General features: G+C 35.2%; 2 protein-coding genes and 2 pseudogenes across 3 annotated transcripts; 1 reads left to right on the top strand and 3 right to left on the bottom strand.

Annotated features, from left to right (window-relative positions):
• The first annotated feature begins 1,245 nt into the window (after nt 1-1,245).
• Nucleotides 1,246-1,998, top strand: LOC148763678 (secreted RxLR effector protein 161 pseudogene; annotated as a pseudogene).
• A 326-nt stretch (nt 1,999-2,324) lies between these two features.
• Nucleotides 2,325-5,812, bottom strand: LOC18604567 (HIPL1 protein-like; annotated as a pseudogene). Its single transcript, XR_016025136.1, has 5 exons — nt 5,657-5,812; nt 4,218-5,017; nt 3,911-4,126; nt 3,172-3,350; nt 2,325-2,783 (listed from the first exon to the last, which is right to left on the bottom strand). The product of XR_016025136.1 is annotated as an HIPL1 protein-like (transcript).
• A 603-nt stretch (nt 5,813-6,415) lies between these two features.
• ELF5 (proline-rich family protein) lies at nt 6,416-11,654 on the bottom strand. Its single transcript, XM_018118190.2, has 9 exons — nt 11,440-11,654; nt 10,846-10,939; nt 9,969-10,054; nt 9,797-9,846; nt 9,245-9,314; nt 9,045-9,126; nt 8,464-8,888; nt 7,720-8,247; nt 6,416-7,067 (listed from the first exon to the last, which is right to left on the bottom strand). Exons 1-9 carry the CDS (start codon nt 11,518-11,520, stop codon nt 6,849-6,851), a joined length of 1,635 nt encoding a protein of 544 aa, XP_017973679.1. The 5' UTR covers nt 11,521-11,654; the 3' UTR covers nt 6,416-6,848.
• Nucleotides 11,655-12,996: 1,342 nt separating this feature from the next.
• LOC18604565 (protein NUCLEAR FUSION DEFECTIVE 4-like) lies at nt 12,997-15,974 on the bottom strand. The gene is made up of 2 exons (XM_018116818.2): nt 15,312-15,974; nt 12,997-14,980 (listed from the first exon to the last, which is right to left on the bottom strand). Exons 1-2 carry the CDS (start codon nt 15,780-15,782, stop codon nt 13,790-13,792), a joined length of 1,662 nt encoding a protein of 553 aa, XP_017972307.1. The 5' UTR covers nt 15,783-15,974; the 3' UTR covers nt 12,997-13,789.
• Nucleotides 15,975-27,253: the final 11,279 nt, after the last annotated feature.

Below are 27,253 nucleotides of genomic sequence, written 5' to 3'. Positions count from 1 at the left end.
AATGCAGTGAATTTGCTTAATATCTTGCCTTCAAGCAGTCTCAAAAATCGTAATGCTCATGAAATCTGGCTTGGAGAAAAACCTTCTATGACTCACTTGAGAATTTTCGGGTGCATTTGTTATGTGCAAATTCCTGAACAGAAAAGAACCAAACTAGATTACAAGACAGAGATCGGTATTCACCTTGGTTGCAGTAGTGTCTCCAAAGGATATCGGGTTTACGAAGTTCAAAGCAAGAAAATATCTGTCAGTAGAGATGTTTGGTTCGATGAGAAAAGTAGATGGAATTGGGAAACGAATGCTGTTGGAATTTCAGAGAAAGTGAACTTCTTTGATGATGCAGTTTTGAATGAACAGAATCATGAAGAAGACATTGAAGATGAGAGTTTAGCAGTTAGAGGAACAAGAACATTGCAAGACATATATAGCAGATGCAATACTGCTATAGTTGAGCCTCCCAATTTCGAAGAAGCATCAGCAGATAACAATTGGAGACAAGCCATAGAGACTGAAATGGAAATGATCAGGAAAAATGGCACTTGGGTCCTTGTTGATCGGCCAGTAGATCAAAATATCATTGGAGTAAAATGGATATTTAAAACAAAGTTGAATGCTGATAGAACAGTCAACAAATACAAAGCCAGGTTAGTTGTTAAGGGGTATTCCCAAGTTTATGGGGTGGATTATTGGGAAACATTCACTCCAGTGGCCAGACACGATACAATAAGATTACTCACTGCTGCAGCAGCAAGAGAAGGGTGGAAAATCTGGCATATGGATGTCAAGTCAGCTTTTTTGAATGGCACATTATCTGAAGACATCTTCATCGAGCAACTGGAAGGCTTTGCTGAACCTGGCAATGAAGGAAAAGTTTGCAAGCTTGTGAAGGCATTGTATGGTCTCAAACAAGCTCCCCGGGCATGGTATGATAGAATCGACACATATTTAAAGTCTCCAGGCTTTATCAGAAGTGCTAACGAGCCTACATTATATGTAAGTGATTCAACTTTTTCTGATAAGCTCATTATTTCTCTTTATGTGGATGACCTGTTAATCACTGGTCCTAGTGGGTTGGTTCTTGATGATTTCAAAAGAAGCATGAAACAAGAATTTGAGATGTCAGACTAGGGGGAAACAACATATTTTCTGCGCTTGCAATTTCATCAAGCTTCTGATTTTATATTTGTGCATCAACGCAAATATGCTTGTGAAATGCTGATAAGATTTCGCATGGAAGCTTGTAAAATGGTGGAAACTCCATTGGTTACCGGTGCAAAGTTTAATAAAGATGATGGAGCTCCAGCAGCTGTTGATTCAACTTATAGAAGTTTAATTGGCTCTCTACTATACTTAACAGCCTCACGGCCTGATTTAATGTTCACAGCAAGCTTATTATCCAGATATATGCAAGCTCCTTCAGAGATTCATTTTTTAGCTTTGAAAAGGGTTCTGCGATACATTAAGGGAACTGTGGACTATGGACTCAAGTTTGAAAAACGAGAAAGCAAGGAGCTGGTGGGATATTGTGACAGCGATTTGGCTGGATGCTTGGATGATTCCAAGAGTACGAATGGATTTTGTTTTTCATTTGGTAGTGCTGTTTTTTCTTGGAATTCTCGAAAGCAGGAGGTGGTTGCCCAATCATCAGCAGAGGCTGAATATATCTCAGCCGCTTCAGCAACAAACCATGCAGTTTGGCTAAGGAAAATGCTTGGAGACTTGGGTTTCGTACAAATAGAGGGCACTACTCTGTTCATTGATAGCAGGTCAGCCATTTCAATTGCCAAAAATCCTGTACAATATGGTCGCACTAAACACATCAGAGTGAAATTTCATTCCATTAGAGAAGCTGTGAAGAATGGAGAAATCAAGGTAGAGCATTGCAGCACTGAAGATCAACTTGCAGATATCCTTACTAAAGGATTAAGCAAAGAAAAATTCATTTATCTGAGAGCCAAATTGGGAGTCTGTAAGTCAGGAACCAAGGAGGTGTGTTGAGAGTGGTTCCTGTCTCAGCATTGAAGTTGTTCACAGTGTCAACAGTGGAGCTTTACTTATTGTTTATGTTTATTTTACAGTTAATGCTTAAAAGTTGGTTGTGGTGCTTGACCACATTTCATGTAGTGGCTGGTTATCCCATTCTAGGTACCAGACTTAGAATGTGCAGATCATGGCACTAGATTTTCAGTTTTTCGTTGTTGGTTTTCCTTGACTTAAGTTGCAGTTTTTTAAGTAATGTATGGCAAGACAAGTCTGTGTGTAAGTGTGAGAAAATATCTTCTCTAATGTCCAGCACCTGGTTTTCTTGGTATCTCTGGTCTTCCTTCTCAAAAAAACTCTCTTTACTTTATTTTAATCATCATAAAAATACATTTCGTAACAGCTTCCCCATACAAATCCATGTATATGTACCTGGAATTTTAAATTAGGATCATGATGGTTATTAAACACAAGTAAAGAAACTTTCGATGCGTATAGGAGAACAACATTTGGTTAAAAGACATTACCAACACACAATTGCTTAAAAGACTAAGTTCTAACCTCCCATTGATGCATGGATCAGCCAATGACCGATAGAAAAAACCACCTATTATTGAGGCTAATCCAAGATTCTTATCTATCTCAGAGTGACTATAACCCATTACCGGAAAGATAGGATTTATAGGACTAGGAGGGGTACTTCCTCCAGGAGAAAGTTGTGGATGGAAAGGAAGGGGTCCCTCATATACCCGCCAGCCATAATTTCCTCCCTTTGTGACAATATCAACTTCTTCATATTGATCCTATTCGGAACATTAGCAATCAAGAGGTAAATGAGCCACAAAGTGAACTAATTGGTAATAGGTAAATAAGAGAAATAAAGAATTCAAGATCGAACTCTGAAGTCCTTGATGTTCAGTGCTGAAATAATGTACTTCACAGTCTATAGAATGATTAATCTGTAGGATGCAGTCCATGCTAAGATTTCAGAAATTATAGTATTACCATCCTATTAAAATTTCAAAAGTTCTTTCTTACTTTCAGGAGCAAAGATCAATACTGCTGACTTCAGAAGCAATCACGAATAGCATTGAAACTCTCAAATAGTTACATCAATATCTTGGAATAGAATCAAGAATTAACATCTGAATGAGAAAAATATATGAAGTAGACAATACATGCTCTCCAAACCTGTCCAGTGTCTCCACAGAGGAAGTAGGAAGTCCTTTCTGAATCAAAACTGCAGCGCCAAGGATTTCTAAATCCAAAGGCCCAGATCTCAGGCCCCAGTTCCCTGTCTTCTACATATGGATTATCTCTTGGAATAGAGTAATTTCCCCACAGACCGAGGTCGTTTATTTCTTTTTCACCTGGTCATTTGGCAAGTTAGTGTTAGATTATTTAGCATCATCACGACCTAACTCTCTGATATATATTACGAAGCCAAGAACATTTATTATCTAGCCCCAGTAAACTGAAAACATGAATGACAAAATTGTTCCAGACTTCAGCATCATAGTTCGGCAAAACTACAAATATTTATTCATCAACCATACGTAACTAACTTTCAGCACAAAAGCATCAATAGTAGATATAAAGGGAAAAGATTTCCTATGTGTAAAGTTATTGGTTGACATGCCAGGCAATGCACAAGTCACCGTGAACTTCTCATGAAGTTAAATATACATATTGAAGGAAGGAAACTGAACTGCATTGGTACATTTATTTGTTATGTACTTTCTTTGAGTTTTCTAAACTGATCATACGAAATAAATATCTTCATTTGGAAACCATAATTGAAAGCATATAGCTATAAAGGCGTATACGTTTTATACGTCTCTGCATATTCTGCATCAAGGACAATTTAAAGATAAAACAAATAGTTGATGGCTCAAGAAAGAAAAATATCTTTTGGTCCACAAATACTTACTAGGAATGTTATCTATGTCAAATCTCAATATATTTCCAAGTAGGGATTTCTTATTCTGTGCAAAATTGTAAGGATCATCTTTGCGTGCACCATCTCCCATTGTCAAGTAGAGATACCCATCTTCAGGTCCAAAAGAAGCTGTCCTGCATGACCTCCCCTGTATGGCAGACCCATTGTTACTATCCTTCTCACCTCCAGAGGATTTGCTCTTTTTGACTTGCAAAAACAAATCATTTAATGTAATTCCATTAGAATCATATGGTGAGAGGTTTTAGAAACAAACTAACAGTAACGTGTGAACGTGTACCATGGAAGGTTTTGGTGCAGTGCCATTGAAAGTGAATTCTGCAATAATGCTATGGTACTGACATGGCTGGATCCCATTATCAGCACCAATCTTTGAGGCATCACAATTCACGTCTATGTTGCATAAACACCTAGCAAAACACCCTTGGTGTTGCATCTTATCACAATTGAATGACAAAAAGAAGCGACCATTGTTTGCAAAGTTTGGGTGAAATGCCATTCCCATTAAACCAAACTCATTATCAAAGAGCACTTGATCAGTTATGTCTAGGAACGGTTGGGACTCAACAGTCCCCAAAACCTCACTTGATCCAACATCAGGAACATTTGCCAACCATATCTTACCTTTTTGGTTGGACAAGAAGACACGATTAGAGCCATCTGGATGTGGTATCAAATTAAGATAAGCCCCATTTTCTATTTTTTCAAGGCACAGGCCTTCTGGATGTTGAGGAGCTTCTTCATGCACAAACAAAACAGATTCTCCATCGAAACAGACTTCACCTTCATCTGAAGGCCCACCAAATGCTTCACAAAAATCTTTCCTGGACTGCCATTGATCCATTAACTTCGAAGGAGAGGAACTTAAGTTGATTCCAAATCTGCCTTGTTTTGATTGCACAAATGGAGGATTCAATATGGATATATTCCCACATATATCCCATATCTTTGGACAGAAGCCAATTGAAGCACCAGTGCTGAAGTGAGGTGATTTATGTGTTCCTGTGGAGTTGCAAAGAACTGGAACTTCTCTGAGCCCTGACTTAACATCATATAGCTGAGCAGAAAATTGACTACAGGCTTGAAATTGTGAACAAAAAACTATTAGCATAGACAGAATGTATGTATTAAAGAGTAAACGAGCTAATCATGGCTTCCCACTTGTTGAAAGCAGAGTAAATAAGTAGGAGAATTTATTTAATTTTATTCTTTTGAAAAAATTAAAATCACCAGTTCTGATTCCTTATTTCCCTTGGCCATTCATGACGGTGACTCATGTTATGCATAACAAAATGTGAGGATATAAACAACCCTCTGATATAAAGACACCAAATTTTGTTTGCTTAAATGAATATATTATCTGGTTTGGGACATGAATATTTGAAGTACAAAGTGGACTTTATAGTAAAAAGACAGTTATAAGGGGTTGCTAATACCTCATAATCTTAGTATTTAGCTAATTTTTCTTCTTGCTTTTAGTTCAGATCATTGAATGAGATTTTCTATTTGTCATCTTAACTTACAGCAAACCTTTGAGTTGTGTAATATTCAGAAATGATACTGAAGCACCAGCATAGTTCAGAAAACTGGGGATTCAAAATTTATTTGATTCATTTTGAATGAGGGGTCGGGAAAAAGAGACACAGGAGATTTCCAAGAGAATAGAGTCAGACCAGAATGTAGTACTATCTTAAAGCTGAGGTCCGGTGCTTTACTTACTGAACATAAAATAGATTTCAAGACAGAAGCACATGCTGCATCAGAAACGTTCAAAGCTTGAAAGCTTTTATGCACCTGCAAATCTTTGGCAGAGTCACAGCAGGCAATTCCAGTGTATGAGCAAAAGTTGAGTGACTTCTCCAGCTTAAGCGGAGCTCCTGCATCAAAATTCAGAAACAGAAGTAATAAATTTTAATGGAACAAAAAGACGAGCTTGGAATGCTAACACAAAATAGATTGAGAGGAGACAGTTAGGGAGAGACTCAAATCAGTGCACAAGTGATACGAGAAAGAATGACAGGAAAACAAAGTAGAAAGCAGGAAGAAAACAGAAAGAAGATCTGCCATATCTCTGGTATGCAATTGACCTTAGAACAAATAACTGAACATGCAGGGCTTAAATCTGCCCTTTCAATTCCAAGGAGAAAATTATTTTATTTCCTTAGAATAACTCAACCAGTGTATTGAAGTCACAAATTGTCTTTACAACACGCAATTTTGGATCCCCAAGAAAGGCTTAGTCTTGACAAAATGATATAGAAAGTAGTAGCAGTAGTAATAGTCTTTTGGCAATCTATCCTACGCGAATCTCAAGAAGAATATTCAGCGAACCATTACAAGGTTAACACTTACGACTTAACCTTAGTAAGATTCAAGTATTGGCAGAATTTTACTGTAAATCAAAGAAGGTTCTAATAAAATCGACTGTCAAGGAGTATGTGACCATAACAAGAAAAGAAAGAAAATGGACAACTTAAATGTAAAAGAGACCAGTCTCCTAAACTTTTTATTAAGTATGCTTTGTCAGTTAACAGAGCAACAGTTAATCGATAATACATACAATCAGTCAGTGCCCAAAATCAGAGGAGGGGTAAATTGTAGGAAAAAATACAATTTCCAATCTCAAAATGCAAGTAAACTTCCTATGTTGCTTGGAGCAGATATATTTTATCATTCACTTGAGGAAAACTGCCCTGAATTACACAATCTCATCAAACTGAGAAGGTTTGAAAGTTAGACAACAGAAAAATGAGACACCATGACAAAACAAAACATCGAAAAAATGGTCCCCAAGATCAATAAATATCGCTCAAGCAACATCTGTAAAAATAGCTTGTACATGCTTCATTCTGATTGCACTGGTGGCTCCTCTTTTCCTTGACATCTCAACAGCTATAGCAAATATCAGCTATCAAGTGCTATCAAGTGCACCAAGTGCCTTCATATCCTCCAAGAATGCCATGTACGAGTCATCAATACTCTGTCCCTTTGGAGCTGATGATGAGGTTGATTCTGGCTTCACAATGGTAGGAGCTACAGGCTTAGCGTTCACTGTAGTGGTTGACAGTAAAGGCTTTGGTTTTGCTCTTGGGGCAGCAGTCTCCCTCCTGACTCGAACTGATGCAGGAACCTAAAACCAATAAAAGCTTAAATCAGGAACACATATGCAGCCCTTTTCTAGAGTCTTGGCAATATATAGACATAGCACATCCGTATTAGGAAGTTATTAGTGTTCAGGCAAGTATTATTTATTTTTCAGAATTAGTTTTCAAGTTTAGAGAACAAATTTGTCTTAGAGCTGTTATCACATATGGCAGAAAATAGAGACAGTGCATAATTAACCATATCCGAAAGCAAAGAATTCTTCTTACTCCTGACTTGTAGCTTTGCATAGTCCTTAAAGGTGATCTAAAAGAAATGCTATTAGCTGAAGGGAGAGGGAGGAACTGCTTATGCAATTCCACATCAAAAATCAAAATCAATGCAAAAAAAGCACTCACTCAATTTTGATATGGGCATACCAAAGAGAGAAGATACATTCCACATATCAATATATCTTAATCCTAAGACAATCTGGTAAGGCAATATCCAAGGTGTTCAGTCAAGAACACCTCCCACACTCACTTATGCATGACCAGAGGTAAGCTGGAAATAGTTTAATCACTCAGAAATGTTCACTAAATTCCAACTATTCTATTTCTCATGCATGCATGAATATATCAAATCATGGCCACATATAAATATTAAAGCAACAAAAAACTAGCAAAGGAAAGTGGACTCACCATAGCTGTAAGTTCTGGTTGATGCTGAGCCAATGGCCGCTTAACAACAGTAGATGCAGCAGATTTAACATATGATGGCTTCTGTGGTAAGAGTGGTCGATTTGCAGAATTATCATCATCCAGTGCAGTAGGAGGAGGACCAGGTGGAAGTGGCGGTCTCATCATTGGTGGAGGTCCTGGTGGAGGGCCAAAAGGTGGTCTTGGAATTAGTGGGACCATCATTCCAGAAGGAGCAGCTTGACCAGGAAGTCCAGTAGCAGATAGGGGTGCCCGCATGTCTGGATGTGGTGGTGGAGGGAAACGTGATATTCCAGGGGGTAATACATCAGGCCGTAAGGCTGGGACCATGGCAGGTCCAGGGACTGGAGGTTGTTGCCTGGGAGGGGGCGGGGGTGGCGGAACCATTTTAGGAGCCTCTTTTGTGGCTGGATGGTTATTGGCATCAGCTTCTGAGGGAGCACCTTCAGCCTGGCTAATTGCCAATTTAGGGGGCAGTCCAGGAGGAGGGGGAGGGAGGACAGGAGGCACCTAAGAAGGGGGGGAGAGAGAGAGATTAATAAATTTTTCACAGAAAATATCTCTGAAGAACTATTAAACAATTTTGTTGTTCTCGGCATTTGGATCTTTCTTAGAAAAAACATCTTTCCGCTTCCCAACTTCTAAAACACAGAATATGCTAAATCTATTTATATGCCCAAGACAGATAGACAGCAAATCTCGAGAAGACAGATGAAAAGCGCTAACCTGAGCCAGCTCCTTGGAGGTCGAATCATCTGACAGTACAGATATTTTCTCTTTTTCATTTCCACTAGTTCCAGGAGGAGGTGGCTGTGAAGTCTGTAGAAGGGGTGGAGGTGGAGGTAGTGGAGGGCGAACTGTAACTTGCTCTTTAGGTGGGGGACCAGGAGGTGGTGGTGGCCCAGGCGGTGGAGGCAAAGGAATACCCAAGTTTGCCGTGGCAGGCTTGGGTGGCATAGGAGGTGGGGGTGGCAGAGGCAAAGATGCAGGCACAACAGAGCCATCCACTGAGTTTGAAATACCAGTCTCTGGCAAAGGAGGTGGCGGTGGAGGAGGTGGAGGTGGAACAGCTACAGAAACATCCTCTGACTCTGTATTTGAGGATGACGGAGCAGCACTTGATGATGCAGCAGACAAGGGAATTCTAGGTCCTGAAGGCCAAAACCAACACAGACTAAAAGCATGTGAGAGAGAGAGAGAGAGAGAAAGGGAAAATAAAACCAGCTAAGTATTTAAGTAAAAAATGCAGGAGAGAGAACTATGTTTTAGCAAAAAACATAAAAAAAAGAAAAGAGAAGTTACTAAACCTATTGATGATTTGTACATGGGCGGCTTTCCAGGTGGTGGAGCCCCTGTAGGATTGAGAGTAGGGTGATAATAAACAGAGTCCTGCAGATAAGAAATTTTTTAATATAAAAAATAAGAAATATTGCAAAATTAGGCTCCAAAAGTAGCATATATTATCAAAATATCATTTTAGAAGTTAATCGTCTGATTCAAAACTTACTTCAGGCTTAGGGTGCTTCGATCTCTCCTCTTCTTCTGCAGTTGTCCTTCTCCGAGGTGGCCCCAAGTGACTGTACCAGAAGACAAGCTACAGTTGGTAAATGAGAATATTGACATGCTAAGAGTAAAGCATAAAAAATCATATCAAAAAAGGGAATGATGGTGCTAAACCTCGTGCTTGCAGGCTGAATGGGTTCAAAGCATATAGGGGAGTATTTTGATTAGGCTTGCTGTTGGAATTGTTGTGAATGATTTTTGTGTATGTACAGGGGATCTTGTTGGTTTTTGTTGGTGCTTTGATTACCTCTGATTGTTTTGGTTGAGGTTGCACTGACCTCTGTCTGTTTGGGGGCTGTAAATGATGCTTTTCTTGGGAGATCAGGGGTGATTCTTGTAAATGCAGATTGATTTTTGTGGATCTGCAGATTTTGTTCACAGGTGAAGGGAGGTGTTGTCAACCTCCTAGTTTGGATGTTTTCTTTTATTTCAATGATGAATGAATACCATCCTTTCAGAAAAAGAAAAAAAAAAAAAGAAGGGAATTCCCATTTACCTGAACATAACAGGGGTCTCACCCTTCTCCTTCATTTTGTCTTCATATTCCTGACCACAGGAGCAACGAAAACAATAGTTATGTCATGCAGACAACTAAATCTAATAAATGGCAGAAAAATCATAAGCCAATATTTTTTTCCCCAAAAAAATTTTATCACTCAAATCCTTACCTTCCTCTTTTTTAAGACAAGGTTAAGTGTGTCTTCAAGTTGTCTCTTCTTGTGTTTTCTTGCTTTGTCTAAAGCACCTTCAGCCTCTGCAGTAATTCAACAAAGTTATAACTGGTAGCCCACCAGACAGCAGTTCAAAATTAAAATTAGTAAAGAAACAACCACACACACCAGTGAGGAACAAGGTGAACTGCAGATACAAAATGCTTACACAATAAACATTCACGAAATGCTTACAAAATAAACATTCATTCGGATTACATTCTTCATACCCACTTACACCAAAAACCCTCTCAACCTCTCCCCAAATTAAAGAAAGAAGGAATGAAAAGGGAAAAGAAAACTTTCATAGGCATTTATTACATCAATGACCACATGGTCAATGATTATCATATTTTCATTAAAAATGCCATCTTGAAATGGACTGCATTCAATCCAACAACTACTTTATCAGAGAAAGATGTATATCTAAAGCTACTAGCCTTGACTTAAAAAACAAAACATTGCTTAAGGAAATACTGATCTTTTCCAATTGTTTTAGAAACTAAGTTTTTCACACTAGTTATAATTAATTAAAACCAAGCTCAAATGCCCACATGCCACAACAGATATTTACCAAAACCTCCTTCAAAGGAAGAGGAAAACAGATGAGAAAAATCAGTTAGCAACTAAGGCTTGTTCAGTCCCCAGCATTAAAAGTACAGTCCTAAAATTTACCGACAAAGGAGAAAACAAGGTACAGCCCATTACGAATAAAGTTTTCTAATTTTAAAGCCTAACCACCACCAATAAACTCTGCTCATTTTAAGTGCTAATTTGCATGTAAACAGATATTAAACTATTAAACAACATGAAACATCCAAGTAGAACAACTTACTCATCATTTCTAACTTCTCAATCTGTTCCATGATCGCCTGTGGATCTTTCTTCAAAATCCCTACCTCCCTCACCTTCTTTCTTTCCTTCTTGTTCTGTTACACACATTAATAAGTATTTAAACATTAAAATGTACGCCAATAATAATCTGAAACCATGACTAACATTTAGAAAATTAGCTACAAAGTAAGCGAAATAAAATTAAACGACTTTATAATGCCTTCTTTTTATTATTATCATTTAAAGTTCGAATCAATATAGCACAGCTTATTTAACACGAACATTAACTTTGAAGCCAATAATTTCCCTCAAATTGAACACCATTCTCTGGAAATTCTTTTATTTTTTTCCCCCTTTTTGAAGTAACCAGTAAAACAACAGAATATAAAAAGAAATTGAGTTTTTCGATTTAGGAGAAATAATTTTTGTTTTTGGTCTCTTTTTAGGCAAACAAGAAAATTAGGGCAATGAATGAATAAAAAAATTAGAATGGAATAAATAAAAATTGAAATAACGAAGAATTGAGCATGATTGAAGGACAAAAGGGAAGCGGAAACCCTAAAAAGAAAAGGAACGATGTAGGAAAGGATTTTACCCGTTTAAGTTCTTTCTTACGGAGCTCCTTACGGTAAGCGTCCGTAGGGTTCATTACTTTGCCTCCTTTGGTCGTCTTCATCTTCTATGTCTTTTCGCCAACTTTTCTTAAATTTTCTGTTAAGGGTTTCTTCTTCCGATTTTTCGATTTCAAATCGAAGCGGGTGAGAAAGGAAAAACCGATGATCCGCTTGAGGGCACGTATTTTTGGATGTTTTACTCTGTTTTATTTTTGTCGTGATTTTCCTTGGGCCTCAACTCTGCAAATATACAGTCCAAAAGTAGGCCCAACGAGCTCTTTCCCTTCTTTTTCAAACAAACTCAAATTTTGCTGGGCTGGATAAAGGAAGACAAGATTTTGCATTAAGGCTTTGAGACATGGGTTTTCTTCTTAAATTTGAATTCTACTTAAACAACAATTTTTTGCAATTCAATTACGCTCATATTATTCATAAACACCCTCAGGCTCAAATTAAGCAGAAGTTAGGATTTAGAATTCTAACTCTCCTAAGGATGTCAATAACTTGTAATAGGGTAATTTGTAATTGAATATATATATATATATATGTATAAATTCTTTTTTATGAGTTAAGTTTAATATATTAATTTAATTTTCATTACTTATATACATAAAAATTATTTTATATTTATTTTAATCAGAGATTTAATGAAGTGTTTTTAGAGTATTCAGGGAAGGGTTCGGATAACAATCCAAAATTTTAATCATATTTATAAAATTCAGATTAAGGTATTTTAAATATAACAGACTACTTTACTGTTGACATCTTAAACACCCTGTGGCATTTTTTAATAGAATTTTTCGATATCATTCCTTGGGCTAAAAAGCAAAACTTCAAGTTAAGGAAAATCATAACTTATAAGCGCGCGCATACACACACAAAACTGGTCTTTCATAGAACACAAAAATTGTTAACACCGTTTACGCAACAAAAATGGAGTCCAATTAGAAAGCTTTAGCCCATTCAAAAAATTAGCTAAAGAAAATGAGCAAAAAAAAAAAAGTTAATAAAAAAAAACTTATCTTCTGGTGATTATCTCAAAAACGCAATTTAATGGTTTTAATTTTTAAAGCTCCAGTCTCCTATAGGAGGAGATTCAAAATGAAATAAGAAGTCTGAGAAGGGATTTGATTTCCTTTTTTTATTTTTTTTGAAAAAAAAAAAAAGAAAAGAGTTACAAGAATCACTAACAAACGTAACACAGAAAAAACTTTGAATGAGGATTCAATTCTGAAAACTAAAAATTGTAGCCACAAATAAGTTAGAAGAAGATGTAACATATCTTGTCCTTTTATATATTTTTATATTTTTTTTTTCGAAAACAAATCCAGGGAGCTTTCTACAAGAGAGAGAGAGGCGGTGTGAGTCTGCAGATTGGTCTTTGTGAGAGTTGAACAGTTGAAGTTCATGACCATGATGCGGATGCAGAGGAAAGCCAGGGCACAGAGCTTGTGAATCCATGATGATCCTGCAAACTGTGTTGCAAGCAGTTTGTAGAGATCAGATCAGTTTATACATAAGCTCTTAGTTCACAAAACTGCTAGCTAAAAGTAACACATACATTTCTGACAGTATTCAACTAACTAATGCAACATCAACAATCAATAATTATTATAAAACAGAACTACATACAAGCACCAGAATCCTTGTGATTTATGTCACACAAGAATCACTTTTCCGGGAATTTTTGTGATACATTTCATCGTCAACCGGATGTTACATAGCATTCCAAGTAAGAATGACAGAGTAGCTTTTATGATTAATCTCAATATCTAACCCATTATCTTCGTATGTCAGCTACTTCGGAAAATGTTCCAAACTCATGCCAAAGATCTCCTACTCTTCTTCCTCCAAATTATATTCCTCAAATTGCTGCAATGCATCCAAGTTCTACTTGATAGCAACCCTCAAATCTCCCGCCCAAAAGACTTCACCTGATTAATTGATAGTTTTTGGCAACTTCAGCTACGAGAAAGATGTAAAAGAATTTCTTTTAGACCCTCCAGGTCTTTTGTACCGAGGAAAATATCTCCTTTTATTTCCAGCCTCAGCATGCTCAATAACAAACAATAGTTCATGACAAATCTACACCTATAATGCTGATTCCCTTTGAAAATTAAGAAGAAAGCTTCCTCCTCTTCAGGGAAATAAGCTTATATCCAGACATGTTTCCGTTTCCTTTAGCATAATGTTTAGCTCGGGCCTCTGTTAGCTTGTTACTACAAACAAATACTAGCATAATAAGTCCTAGACAGCCGATGAGGCCTTATCTCAATGGTAAGGAGGAGGCCCTGATACCTTTAAGTCACCACATGTCCAAGTATTAAGAAATTACTCCCTCATGTAATGTAGCAGTCTTCTGAGTATAACCTGATTATAAAAACTTTTGGTCTGGAAAAACAAGCATAAAGCAGCAAGAGAACCCAATAAGGTGGCAGATGCCATGATAAGATATGATAACATAAAGCAGTGAGTTCCAGTGCAACTGTTCCCTTCCCCTGATGCCTCCATATCATAAATATAGCCAACCACTTTCACAGAGAAAATATATGATCCAACAGGACTAGCTATGGTAATGCCATTGAATATAGTACCCATATGTCTTACACCAAATATCTCAGAAGCAATCGTGGGCATCAGGGACCACTGAGAACCATAACAAACACCGACCAAAATTGAACCAGCATACATAGCACCAGGCAAACCAGATGCGATTACAGCATGACCAACACTCATGGTAGCTAGAGTGAGGACCATGAACAATGGCCTCGCGCATCCTCTAACATGCAGGAAATAATCTGATACATAGCCAGCACCAAAACGGCCCAGAAAATTCCAGATGCTCCACAAAGAAACTAAGGTATTAGTCTCAAAGCTCAAGTAACCAAGAGATTCACCTATTTGGCCAAGGTTATTCACTGTGGCAAGCCCTGAGCCCATGCCGCATGCCATGGCAAAGAACAAAATCCAGAAGTTCACAGTGCACATGGCTTGTAAAAGATTAAGGTTTTCTTCCTCCTCGGGATTCCTTGTATCATTAGCATTTATCTCTTGATCAGCATCAGTAGAAAAGTGATGATAGCAGGCAGGATCTTGTGCTGCTGTCCCAGCATCCAGCTGTTGGGGCTCATCCAATAACTTGTCCCCCTCAGAAAACAAACTCTGCTGAATCACAGGGAAGCCCCTTTCTTGTGCTCTGAGTGCAATGCACAGAGGTGATGCAACTAACACTAGAAGCACAAACAAAATAAGAACCCGCACAACCAATTGCAAATGAACAATGTGCTCCAATATTATAATAGCCATAAGATAAGCACCAACAAGTAGAGAAACAAGTGAAATAGCATTGAGAAGCTTCTTCTCATCTTGTTCATTAGTGTCGTAAGTTCTCACAAACCACATAAGTAAAAAAGGATTGATAGTGGGCAACAGTGCCAGCATTAGAAGATATGAAGTGGGCTTGTTGTTGAATATAGTCTGATAAACTTGAATTAATATTGCTCCACTTAGACCCAGAAACCCCTAACCAATGAAAACAAACACCATTAATATTTGTCTTGAAGGCGTAATGTTGATAAAATTCTTGTGCTAACAGATGTCCAAGAATCGACAATGGCCAATTTATGCAAAAATCGAAGAAGTAAGAACAAAGAATTATCCTGATCACAATTTCGTAAGACCAAACAAGGAACTTCCAAATTAAAATGTGCAAGTTCTAAAGGCTGAACTGAAGTGTCATTAAGTCAGATAGAAATATAGTACATATATATATATATATATATATAAATCTTGAAACACATACAGAATACTTAAATTTCTATATTCTAACAGTATCCGAGAATCAAAGCCTTACCTTCATAAGACCAACAGCAGTGCCACTGTAATCGGGAAAGTTCCGTACAGCAGTGACCACATTAGCAGTATTGAAGAAACTCTGAGCATGCGCCGCCAAAAGCATGAACAAGCACATCCCCACAACCGGAGGCCGAGGAATCAAGCCAATTACAGCAGCCCAGATCAAGAAGTAACCCGTAAAGGATTGGATGGCACCCGCCACGTGGACCAACCAAGGCCCACCAAAGGAAGCGAGGCGACTGTGGCGGTTATATGGGACGGCGAAGGTGTAGAGAATGCCGGAGAGGACGCCGCAGTTGGCGCCAATGTCTTTGAAGACGGAAACGGTGTCGAGAGTGGATTGATCATAGTTTTGGGTAGATTTGAGAGTTGGGGAATAGATGGAGAAGGTGTAGAGTGAACCGCTGGTGCACTGGATCCATATGCTGCCTACTGTTGATATCCATTTGTTATTGAGCTTGTATTTCATTTTCAGATTCAGACTCTCCTTCTTGCTGATTTTGCTTTCCCTTTTGGGTTCTGTTCTGAGTTCTGACTGCTGTCTGAGCTTGGGTTTTGTACTTTTGAGCACGGCCACCTGTGAGTACTAGTATGCTTTGGCCCCGCTACTTGTCATGCAAAAGCTTTGTTGACGTCTTAAAAACTTCTATTGCCCGCAGAATATTTCTCTCTGTTCCCTTTCTATTTTCCCAATATTTGTTTGAAACCCAAAGGTGATTTCTAATTCCCTCTACCAATTTTATTTTCTGATATTAATTCTCTGAATTAAAATATTTTATTCAAATATGAATAATATGACGAAGAAAAAAAAATCATTGATGAGTTGCCTATCCTTTAGTTCTGATTTGTTGTTGGGGCTAATTGAGAAATATCAAGGGCTCTTCGTTTTTAGATTTGTAAATAATTTACATTTGCTTCTTGGTTATTGTTTTCATTTCTTTCCCCGTTCTTCTTTCTCTCTTACTCTCTAGTTCTGTTTTTCCCTTGGATGGTGGAGCTTTTGACTAGAGTATTTTGATTTATTTATCTCATTTCCTCTCTTTATGCAAGGTTTTATGTTAATTGGAGTATGCCCATGCGATGCACTCATGTGATATAGGTAAAACAATGCATATTGAAATATATCAACATTTTAATAATCATATGGTGCTCACTTTATATAAGCATTCATAAAGCTATTTGTCAACTACAATATGTATAAAAAAAGTCAAAAGTTACATAATTGTTGTCAACTGCAATATGTACACAAAAGTCAAGAGTTGCATAATTCTTTAAGTGATAATCTATTTAAGAGTTGTAAATATAGACTGTAATATACAACTTAAAAGTACATAAAATACATGATAAGTGACTTTACTCAGTAATTTCATCGACCCTAATATTTGGTCTTTGTGAAACTTCTTTCTCAATAGTAATAATAAGCATTCCATCCTCCATAAAATCCTGAATCTGATAAGTCCTTACATTATCAAGCAACTTGAACATGCTCATGAAGTAGCAAATGATTATTAAGGTGGAAACAAAGTAAAAAATAAAAATTATAATTAATTGTAAAATAATTTTTGGATAGCTTTTACCTTCACCACACTTGACTATACATTTAACTATCAAACAATTAAGCTTGTAAGTAAGAAAACAAATAACAGAGTCAACCATTTTTTGTTATGAATATAGAATGCAAATGGAAAAAAAGGGTCTTAACAATTAGTAAAATTCCATTTAACTTGCCAAGAGAGAGAACCTAATCACAAAATCTCAATAATTATAATTAATAGAAAACTTAAGTTGTAGAAATGGTGGATGAAAATTGAGGCCTAACAATACAAATTAATTACAGTAATGAAATAAAAGGTGCAGGGATTCGACCTCATGCTCAAATATAAAATTAATTAAGAAATTAAAAATATAACATAGCAGAAAAATAAACTAGCATTTAGTTAAAGAAACAGCCAAATTCCATAAAATCAATGTTTGTGTTTTTTCATGTAATTTTCAAATTAATTATGAGCATTCATAAATTTAAGAATTACATACCTTACTCTAGATATCGTAATCAAGAACCAATCAAATCCAAAAGGCTTGTGATGAAGCAAGTAACCCGAAAAAGTATAAAGCGGTCTAAAATCTTATATTTGAAATCTTTGCTTCTTCAACTTTAGGATTTGTCAAATCTTTAACCACCAAAGTGTCTATCCTCTTATAGTAATCCACACAGTGACCGAATAAAACTTTCTTAAAGGTAGGATTTTACTTGTGCTAGCAAGTTTTGTTTCTAAAACAAAAAGACCAAAAGTTCTTACCGAATCTTATTTTTTTCAGAGATAAAAAACTATTTTTCTTTTCTTATCTTTATGAAATGGTCAAGAAGTAGGTGGAGTTTAGAGTTTTAGTTAGCTAACATCATATATTTATATAGCAAAATTAAGTTGTAACCCTAAATACAACAGTTATATTTTAATTCAATTAAGTCCTTGTGAACTTAATTAATTTCTCACTTTAATTTTGGTTTGTTTCAATTAAGTTCAACTTAATTAATTATCCTTATTTAATCTTAATTATGTCATTTAATGTGTGTGACCCATTAGGCTTCTAACATATTGGCAATAAATAAAAATCTTAATCAAATATCAATTTGATAATTGATTTATATTTATAGATCAAGAACGGCATCTAGCAATACATCATGACCACCCAAATGTTAGAGAGTCAATTAAAAAATTTGACAAAGCCCTTCAGTGATAAGCTTCTTAGTGTAATACGGTCCTTTTATCAAATATCCTAGATATGTCATTAAGCATGGCTCGGTGTCTACTTGTGACATTCCATATTAGTTCTCATAATTCATGACTAACCTTATGAAAAAGCAAAAGGTTTTCATGAATTCCCCATTTCCAAAGATTACTAAATGCAATTATTGTAAATTTCATGATCATAATTCATTCACTTGTCCTATTAGAAAATAGCTATCTTATAGGATTAGACAAGTATGCATTCTAAAAAGAACTATGTGTAATGAGACTAACCTTCAAAGATTTAAAGAAAATTAGATACTAAAGAACAAATGAGAATGCCTCTTGTAGGCGTGCTAGAGTAACGAGGAACAAATTCTTGAAGATTAAAAGCTCTCTAGACACACAAAAAAAATTAAGTGATTTCTTTTCCACAAGTCTCTTATTTGTCAAATTATGAACTTTCATTGTTTGCTCTTATCTTGCTTTGACTAAATTGATTTAGCTTAGTTTCTCAAATTATTTGCTCTTCTTGAATGAGATTTCAATTGTCTACTCTCTTTTAAACCTTATTGATAGATTTTGATTATGTAAAATTTATTTAAATATGATACATGGTATAAATTGCATAATTTTGAAGGAAGTATGAGATTAGATATTGAATATGTGCTTATGTTTGAACTTGAGTATATACCAAAAGTTATTGATTGCATTTTGAGTATTATTGACTTTGCTTAATTACGAAAATTATTTTGATAAACATCTTTATCCTTTTTTGCAATAGTGATGGTTCATAACTCCAAATAGAGGAGGCCTTTGGATTGATTGCCCTTGGTTAAGCACGACTGTCATAACTTCATTTTTTATGATTAGAATTTCTACAATGGATCACTCAAGGCTCTTAGACTTGCAAAATTAAGCCTTAACTCTAATACCAATAGTTGGTGTAGTAAGGTCAATGCAATAAATACAAAAAGAGGGTAAATTGGTATTTAAAGTGTAGTAAGCTCAATGCAAGAAATACCAAGACGGTGGTGAATTGATATTTAAAAAATTTCTTTGCAAATCTAGTGTAAAAAATCAAACTTCTATCAAAATAAAATTTCTACTTGTGTATAAAACAAGGCAAGGGATTTTCTCAAATAATATTCAACAATAAATCATGTTAGAAAGATAAGCTTAAAGTAAAACTACCAAGAGGGGGTGAATTGGTTGTTAAATAAAAATTCCTCCTTTTCAAAAATCAGCTAAACTATGAAAGAATAAAACAACAAAATAGAGTATAAACTGAATGAGTAAAGAGTAGAAAAATAAAAAAAAATACTTAATAGGATTTTATAAAGGTTCAGCCTTCTAATGCTTATGTCTTCTACCTTAATAGCACAAGGAGTTTGAATCCACCATTTTCTTCATTTTTTAACAAGGTCAGGCCTAAGTTGTACAACATGCCTTTTGCTAGATCAAGCTTAACCTCTACAATATGGCTTTTGCAGGAATAAGCATAACCTTTACCAAGACACTGCCTTTTTTAGGTTAAAGCACAACTTTTACACAAAATGAAGCCTTTTAAAGAATTAGGCAAAATCCCTCTACCTTTTACTTAGAGGTATAACCAATACAATAGTAGATTTTAATGAATCACTAACTCAACCTCTAGAAAGGTTGATAAAAAAGTTTAAGATCAGAAATGTGAGAGCTTTCACAAAGATATGGATGATCAAAGTATGTCTAAGCTTAAGAAGGATTAACTGAAAAATAAAGATGTGATCTTTAGGCTTTTTACTTGCTCAAATGTGGGAACTTTTTGTTCATAGTTGTTTCTCTTTTTTTTTTTCCACTATTTTTTTTTTCAAAGATGATTTAAATTCTTTCAAATTCCTCTTTTCTTCCCCCTTTGACGTCCTCAAGATGGATAGTTATAGCCTTTGAGATTTTCTACTTGTTAGAGAGAAATTTGAGTCATTCTTTATATGTTCCAACTAGCTTGCAAAATTCTTTCTCATCTGTAGAATCAATTCTTTGTTTATGAGTTGTCGATTCTTCACAAAGTTTGTAGCTATCTATCTTTAGAGAATCGATTTTTCTATTTTAAGGTATCGGTTCTTCTACAACTGGGTTCAAAGGTGACACCTTTGCAATCTTGGATAATCGATTCTTTTGCCTCAAGGTGTCGATTCTTCACTGTGGTCAAGCGCCAAAATTTGAATATAAGCTTGATTTTTGCTGCTCCACATTTGTCCAGTTGTGCCATGTCTTTCTTAGCCACCAATTTTCTAAGTTGTACTTTGGTGCTTCAAGAATTGACATCTTCTCCATGTAGAATCGATTTTTTCTTCTTTTCTTTTCTTTTTCTACATTCTATATCTCAAGAATCAACTTCTCCCTTTCTTAGAATCAATTCGTCACTATGATATTTGCTTGAGAACTGACTTCTTCTCCAAAATTGATACTTCTTGTAATCAAAGAAATAGATTTTGCTTTCTTTTCATTTAAGAATCAAGTCATTTCTTTTGCGAACTTGATTCTTAGGCTAGCACTTTGAATTTTGAAAACAAAAGATCTTTGAGAAAATTTAAAGATATTTCTTTACGTTCAAGAGTATTATCATTCTTATGAAAAGCACGTTCGAACAATCAAAGCATTTTAATATATATTTCCTTTAGGTTTAGCTTTAACATTCCTTTGAGGATTTTCTTCATATTCAAAAATATCTTTCATTCATTTTCAAAGCTTATTAAGTTCAGTCAATTTTGTCATGTCAGAACAAAAATAAAGCTAACAATTTCTCCCTTTTTGATATGACAAAATTAAGACTTAAATTTGCTTAATGAAGAAAACTCCCCCTGAAAATATGCTCAAGATTTCAAAATATTTTTTTCAAGTAAAGCTCTTCCCTGAATTTGTTGTTTTTCAAAAAAAATTTACATTCAAATTTGAAATCATTTTTGTAATCTTATTTTGAAAAATCCAACCATCATGAATGAAAAGTTAAGCGTAAATTTACTCATTATATTTCTTCTCCTTTTTGTTATATCAAAAAGGAATAGCAAATATAATAGGAACAAAGGGAATAAAAACTCATAGAAAAATAAAGCATTAGTAGCACAAGTTAAGTGTAATTATAAATCAATATTTAAGGATAAAGCATAGAGACATTCACAACAAGTAAGTTCAATCAATCATCAATCAAAATAAAGAAATTGTCACGACCCAAATTCCGGGCCATGACCTGCACAAGGGCCCAATAGACATAGTCCATTAAGCCCAAGCAAGCCTATCTATTTATCCTACTCATTATTCCATCAAATATTGCTAAGTCACAAATTATAACTTTAAATCAAAGTAGTAATAGACACTCCCAACTCGTATTGGCATTACTCATTTAAAATATACATACATCGTCTACAGCATGTATCTTAATAGTTTACATCAAGTTTTATCTATACATCTCAAAAAGAAGACTCGATTTCCAGCGGAGGGACTCGAAAGAATGTACAGCTACTGAATGCCGAGACACCTACCAAAAGATGGATGCAAGTCTACAAGGACACCTCGTCCTAGTTACCGGCTGCCTCGTGATTTGAAAACATGAAGTTGAAAACGGTGAGTATAACCCAATGAGTGAACAAGGAAGGGAACAAGCATACCATAAGGAATCTTTAATGAAATCATGATGCATTCTTTTTCAAAACAATGCAATTTGTTTCTATTCTTATTAAAAACCCCTCATCAAGCCCTTAAATGATTAATCATTTGAAAATCATGGACCCATACATAACGGACCATTTGAAGAATAAAAACTTCAATATTACACAAGCAAATCAAATACGACAACGAATCTTCGTTGTAGCGGAAAGGCATTCTCGCTGCAGCGTAATTGCAGTGAGAATGAATTTTCATTGCAACGACGTTGGGATTTAGTTATTAGCCGAACAAGGGTTTCTCAACTGACCGAGGGTTTCTCACTAAACCTCCCCATTTTAAACTTAACTCATTTAATCCTTAATGTTGGAAGTCCATGCTTCGATATGGTAGCAAAGAAGTGAAAGATAGGGCAGCAATTGGACAAGATAGGAGACAAAAACAGAAGGTTTTTCGCTGCAGCGAGATTTTTTCTCGCTACAGCGAAATTGTAACCCAAAAACAGAAGGTTTCTCGCTGCGGCGAAATTCAGCTAATGAAACAGAGAGTTTTTTGCTACAGCGAGATTCCTTTTCGCTGTAGTGAGAAGCTACAGTGACTATCTCGCTGCAGCGAAATACATTCTCGTTGTAGCGAGAACCAGTTCTGGTGAAGGTTCTCAAACTTGAGAGTTTCTCGCTGCAGCGAGAATGATTTTCGCTGTAGCGAAATATAGGGCACCAAACGAAAATTTCTCTTTCTCCTAAAGAAAACCACCCTGCTTGAAATGTTCAAAACCAATAAGAATTACATAACAACTTCCCAAAGTTTAACATACCGAATTTCACATACATTACATCCATATACATAACTCATAAATTTATTATAACACACATGTTTACGTATGTATACATATACATATACCTATCACGATCATGCACACCATCCCATCATCATCATCACCAGCTCATGCGCACTCCCTACTCGCACATGGCTGGGTCATCACCGGGTTATGCGTACTCTCTACTCGCACATAATCGGGTCATCCTCAGCTTATGCGCACTCCCTACTTGCACATAGCCGAGTCAATATAATTAGACAACATTATATTCAAGCATATATGTATATCAACATAATGCAGCCACATAGAAATCCATAATAACCACATATCATAACATAAACCATTTCACAAGAGCTTGTTCCCAAGGCATTTATTTTTTAGAAAAGTTGTATAAAATCATTCAAACACTTTGTTCAAAACAGTCATATTCCCAAAACAATTTTGATAGGCAGTCCACTCACCAATTGATTGTAGAGCCTTTAAATGACTCAAATTCCTCTAATTGTCCAAATGAGATGATGGGGCTTCCTTAGAACCTAGGATCACGATAGCATAAGCAATAGGTCAATTTACACACTATAAACCTTAAAAACTATCTCTTAACTAGCTTTTAATTGCCACATTAAATGGCTATCTATATTCACTATCTTAATCACTAAAAGTAATGAACATAGTCAATAACAAAACAACTCATAAATCCCAATTACTAGCCATTTTCTGCAGTTAAAAATCAAGCTTAGTTAATCACTTACCCTAAGGCTCCTTTGTAGTCAAATTCTCTTCCAATTGCTTCCAAATCAATGGGATAATTCTCTCTTTCTCTCTCTAAAATGTCCAACTAGTGAGAGAAAGTATGAAAATCAGATTTTTGAAGGGTTTTAAAGTGAAAGGATGAAAGAGCATAAGGGTTTATGGAAGAGTACACCAAAAGCATGAAAATTAGAGCTAGAGAGAGAAAATTATGGAAGCTTGAAGAAAACTCCCATGGAGAAATTGAAGAAACGTGAGAGAAGAGAAGGGAAGAAGAAGACCAGCTGCTGGAAATTCAAGAAGGTGCTGGAAATTTCAAGATATTTATAGCCAATCTTATCCTTTCCCTTAAAATTATGAAAATGCCCCTCCACCAATTTACTTATTCTCCTCCAATCTTTTATGCAATCTTTTTGCTCTTTTAACACTAAGACAAGGTCCATAATGGTCTAGACATGTTCGGGTTCATAAAAACTTAAAATTTTAATCCGAGGTGAAAAATAACCATTTTGCCCCTGTTATGAAAATTATTGCATCAACCTTTTTGTTGATTTTATCAAACTTATCTAGCCAGTTCTTTCTTGACTGTCTATTTCAGCACAAAATAAGTGATGTGCACTTTTAAGCATGTACTCTGTATTAGGTAGTCCAAATGGACTTTCATCTACCCTTAGAGGAGGTTCATAAAGAAATGATAGATCCATTTGTAGCTCAAGTATCTTGAATTCTATTTCAGAGTGGACTTCAATAGACTTTTCTTTTTGACTTCTAGCTTGTTTTTCCTTTATCTTTATCTTTTAGTTGAATACTCTTCCTTATCCATTAAATTTGACAACATCATATTCAAAGCCAAATTTTCCAATTGCTCCTTGATCAAGATTGTTGACTTCCTTAGCCATTATTAGCTTGTCTGGTGAGGTATTAACCTTCATCTTGTCCAAAATCTCTTAGATGGTCATTCTATAAGGTAGACTGTTTCTTCCTCCTTTAGTTATTGATTCGATATCTTTGTAAATGAACCATGCTAGATCAATTGGAGTATACTTCTTGATATGATGCATAAACCACATGTCTTCAGCTATTACTGTATTGTTCTTGTGGTTGAATGGTCTTAGTGTTTGTGTGACTATCAAATGCAAAATTTTTTCATTTGCCATAACTCTTGTTTTACTTTTTGGATTCTTTGTTGATGTGATTGGACCAATCAAGAATTCAGCTTCTAGCTCATCTTTTGGGATTTTGTTTTCTTCATTTATATCACTGATAGAATCACTTTTGATAGGTTTCAGATTCAACAATTTTTGCAGCAATGTTGGTGTAATGATGATCTCTTTTCCACTAACCAATGTAGCAAATGAATCATTATGATTCTTAATGTTCTCATCATTATCTCGTTGATACATAGTGGTTGCATTTGAATAAAACACTTGAACTAATTTTTGATAGACTGCTCTTCTTAGACACATATATTCATATCATTGTATTTTCCTCAAAATTTCTATATATGACAGTTTAAATTCTTTCTTAAACCATTTCAAGTCTATCATTCTTCCATGAATTACCTTTCATTTAGAGTAGTCTTCATCAAATATCTTTCTTTTTCTTTTGTTCATAAAGTTGATGTAGAATGGATTAGGTTTCTCATATCTCATTATTCTAGAAGGTGTTGCCAAAGTTTTTTCTCTTTTTTTCTCTCGACCTTTTTGGAGCCATTTTCTTTAAAGGTTTAGAGTGAAGAATTGAGATTTTGAAAGAGGGGCTGTTAATTCTTTTGTGCAGAGAACCAATTTTACTCTTAAACGATTTACATTTGTAAATGGGTCAATTGAAGCTAAGGCAAATTTGAAATTGAAAAGCTTTTGAGAAAGTTTTAGTCTTTTGATTCTTAAAGATTTGTTTTTGTAAAAAGAAAATTTCTTCAAAGAGATGGGATTGTGAGATTTTGCTTTTGAAGAGCTTTAAAAACTGAAATATATGATTTTTAAGACTTAAATAGTTTCCTACCTTCAAGTGCAAGAGTCGGTTCTTAAATGATAAGAATCAATTCTTGGTTCCTTAGTTTTTCAAGACTTTTACGGTTCTTTTTGAGATTTGATTCTTGAAATTTAAGATGTCGATTCTTTGAATTCTTAAAGCATTTTGGAAAATGTTTTGTGTTTGAAGAATCGATTCTTTAAAAATCAGAAGTTGATTTTTAAACTTTGTAAACTTGAAAAATAGAGAATTTTTTTATCCAAATCAAACAGAAGAAATCTTCCATGTAGAATCAAATTTAGTGTACATAATTGTTTGTTTTAGATGATGCATGTGTATGAATTGATATACAAATTCTATTGCAGCAACTATTATGCAAACATGATCATCAAAACATCAATCATTCAAATTATGAATTCAAGGAATTAATCTTTATTTCAACAATAATCAATCAATCAGAAGGCAATCAAATAATCAATAATTTATAGGCAAGTTATTCATGGAGTAGATATCACTTTATTTTGTTGTAAGCTTAGTCCATGCATTCATGCCTGGATTTTCCCTACCAAACGGAATCAATTTTTGACTTTAGTACCCAGGCTTTCTTGGGTCTATGAGAGTTAGTTGTTCCAAGTTTGTTTTTACTTAAAACCTAAAAAATTTTTATAATTCTTCCTAATGAAGATTTGGTTCTTTTTGGAACGCACACATTTTTGATAGTTTTTTCTTTAGGGGGTGTCTTTCTAAGAGGACAAAAATATATAGAATGTCCCTTCTTAGGACAGCAAACACAAACATGTGATGCACCACGCTTTTCATTTTCTTTTTCAAATAAAGTTTTTATCTTTGTTCTGTCACATCCTAAGCCATTTTTGTGAAAGAATGTTTTCTGAGTTTCAAGCATCTCATTAAGTTTTTGTGAGCTCATGTTTCATTTAAAATATGATTCAGTTAATTGCCTTGTTTTTTCTTTAAGACATTCACTTTATTCTCTAAAATATTTACTTTCTTTTCCAGCTTAGACTTAATGTTAATCATGCAATCATTTTCTACCTTAAGCTTCGAAATGATCTTTTATATTTCAATGTCACATTCTCAAACTCAAATGCTAACTCATCATATGCATCCTGAAGCTCATCAAATGTGCATGCATCATCATTATAATTATATGAACAAGAGGCAATGTTTGAAGAACATACCTTAGAATTTTCAACTCCTATAAAGCACAAGTTTGTAATTTCTTCTTTTTGCTCATCTTAGGATTCATTACTGTTACTCCACACAACTACCATGGCTTTCTTCTTGGAGGTTCTCTAATAACTTTTCTTGAGTTCTGGACATTCATATTTGGTCTGACTAGGTCTTTTGTTGTAGAGCACATAGCTATCTTATTAAATTCTTCATTAATAGCATAGTAAATGGCTAAGACAACTTAGTGATTTAATTGTATCACCCTTTTGTCTTTATCATCCTATTCAATTATTGTTTTAAGATGTTTCACACCATCAACAGTTTTGGTAGGAATATGAGGTCCATCAACAATAATATCCCAAAGATCCAAATTAATGAATTGTATGAAGTTCTCAAACCTTTGTCTCTAGAACAGGTAGATTTCCCTTTTGAACAAAGGAAGCTATATTATAGATTATCCTTCTTCAATGAAGCTCGATGATGATGCCATGGTTGTTGCTTTAAACTTTTTGTTCAGGATCTCTTAAAGACAGTTAAACCTGCAAAGACTTGAGAACCTGCTCTGATACCAATTGTTAGAAAGATAAGCTTAAAGTAAAACTACTAAGAAGGGGGTAAATTGGTTGTTAAATAAAAATTCTCTTCTTTTAAAAAATTAGTTAAAATATGAAAGAATAAAACAATAAAACAAAGTACAAGTTGCATGTGCAAAGAATAGAAAAATAAAATGTCAAGCCCAGCTCTACAATATGTTTATTATGCCATTCTTACATAAGAATGCATGTTTGCTTACTTGGATACCTTGAAAATCGTTAAAGGATGGTATTGTACCAA

Source organism: Theobroma cacao, chromosome 3 (assembly GCF_053813885.1).
Source record: "Theobroma cacao isolate CCN51 chromosome 3, ASM5381388v1, whole genome shotgun sequence".
NCBI classification, from domain to species: Eukaryota; Viridiplantae; Streptophyta; class Magnoliopsida; order Malvales; family Malvaceae; genus Theobroma; species Theobroma cacao.
The sequence above is the reverse complement of the archived record's forward strand: the minus strand, read 5'-3'. Positions and strand labels throughout refer to the sequence as shown.

What these genes read in the sequence shown, in the direction of transcription:
- ELF5 (XM_018118190.2), bottom strand. Translation starts at nt 11,520, where the DNA reads ATGAAGACGACCAAAGGAGGCAAAGTAATGAACCCTACGGACGCTTAC. An exon ending in CGAAGCACCCTAAGCCTGAA is followed by an intron (nt 9,127 to 9,244) that starts GTAAGTTTTGAA and finishes TCTTATCTGCAG; the next exon opens with GACTCTGTTTATTATCACCC. An exon ending in CATGTACAAATCATCAATAG is followed by an intron (nt 8,889 to 9,044) that starts GTTTAGTAACTT and finishes TTTGGCCTTCAG; the next exon opens with GACCTAGAATTCCCTTGTCT.
- LOC18604565 (XM_018116818.2), bottom strand. Translation starts at nt 15,782, where the DNA reads ATGAAATACAAGCTCAATAACAAATGGATATCAACAGTAGGCAGCATA. An exon ending in CTGCTGTTGGTCTTATGAAG is followed by an intron (nt 14,981 to 15,311) that starts GTAAGGCTTTGA and finishes TTCATTGGTTAG; the next exon opens with GGGTTTCTGGGTCTAAGTGG.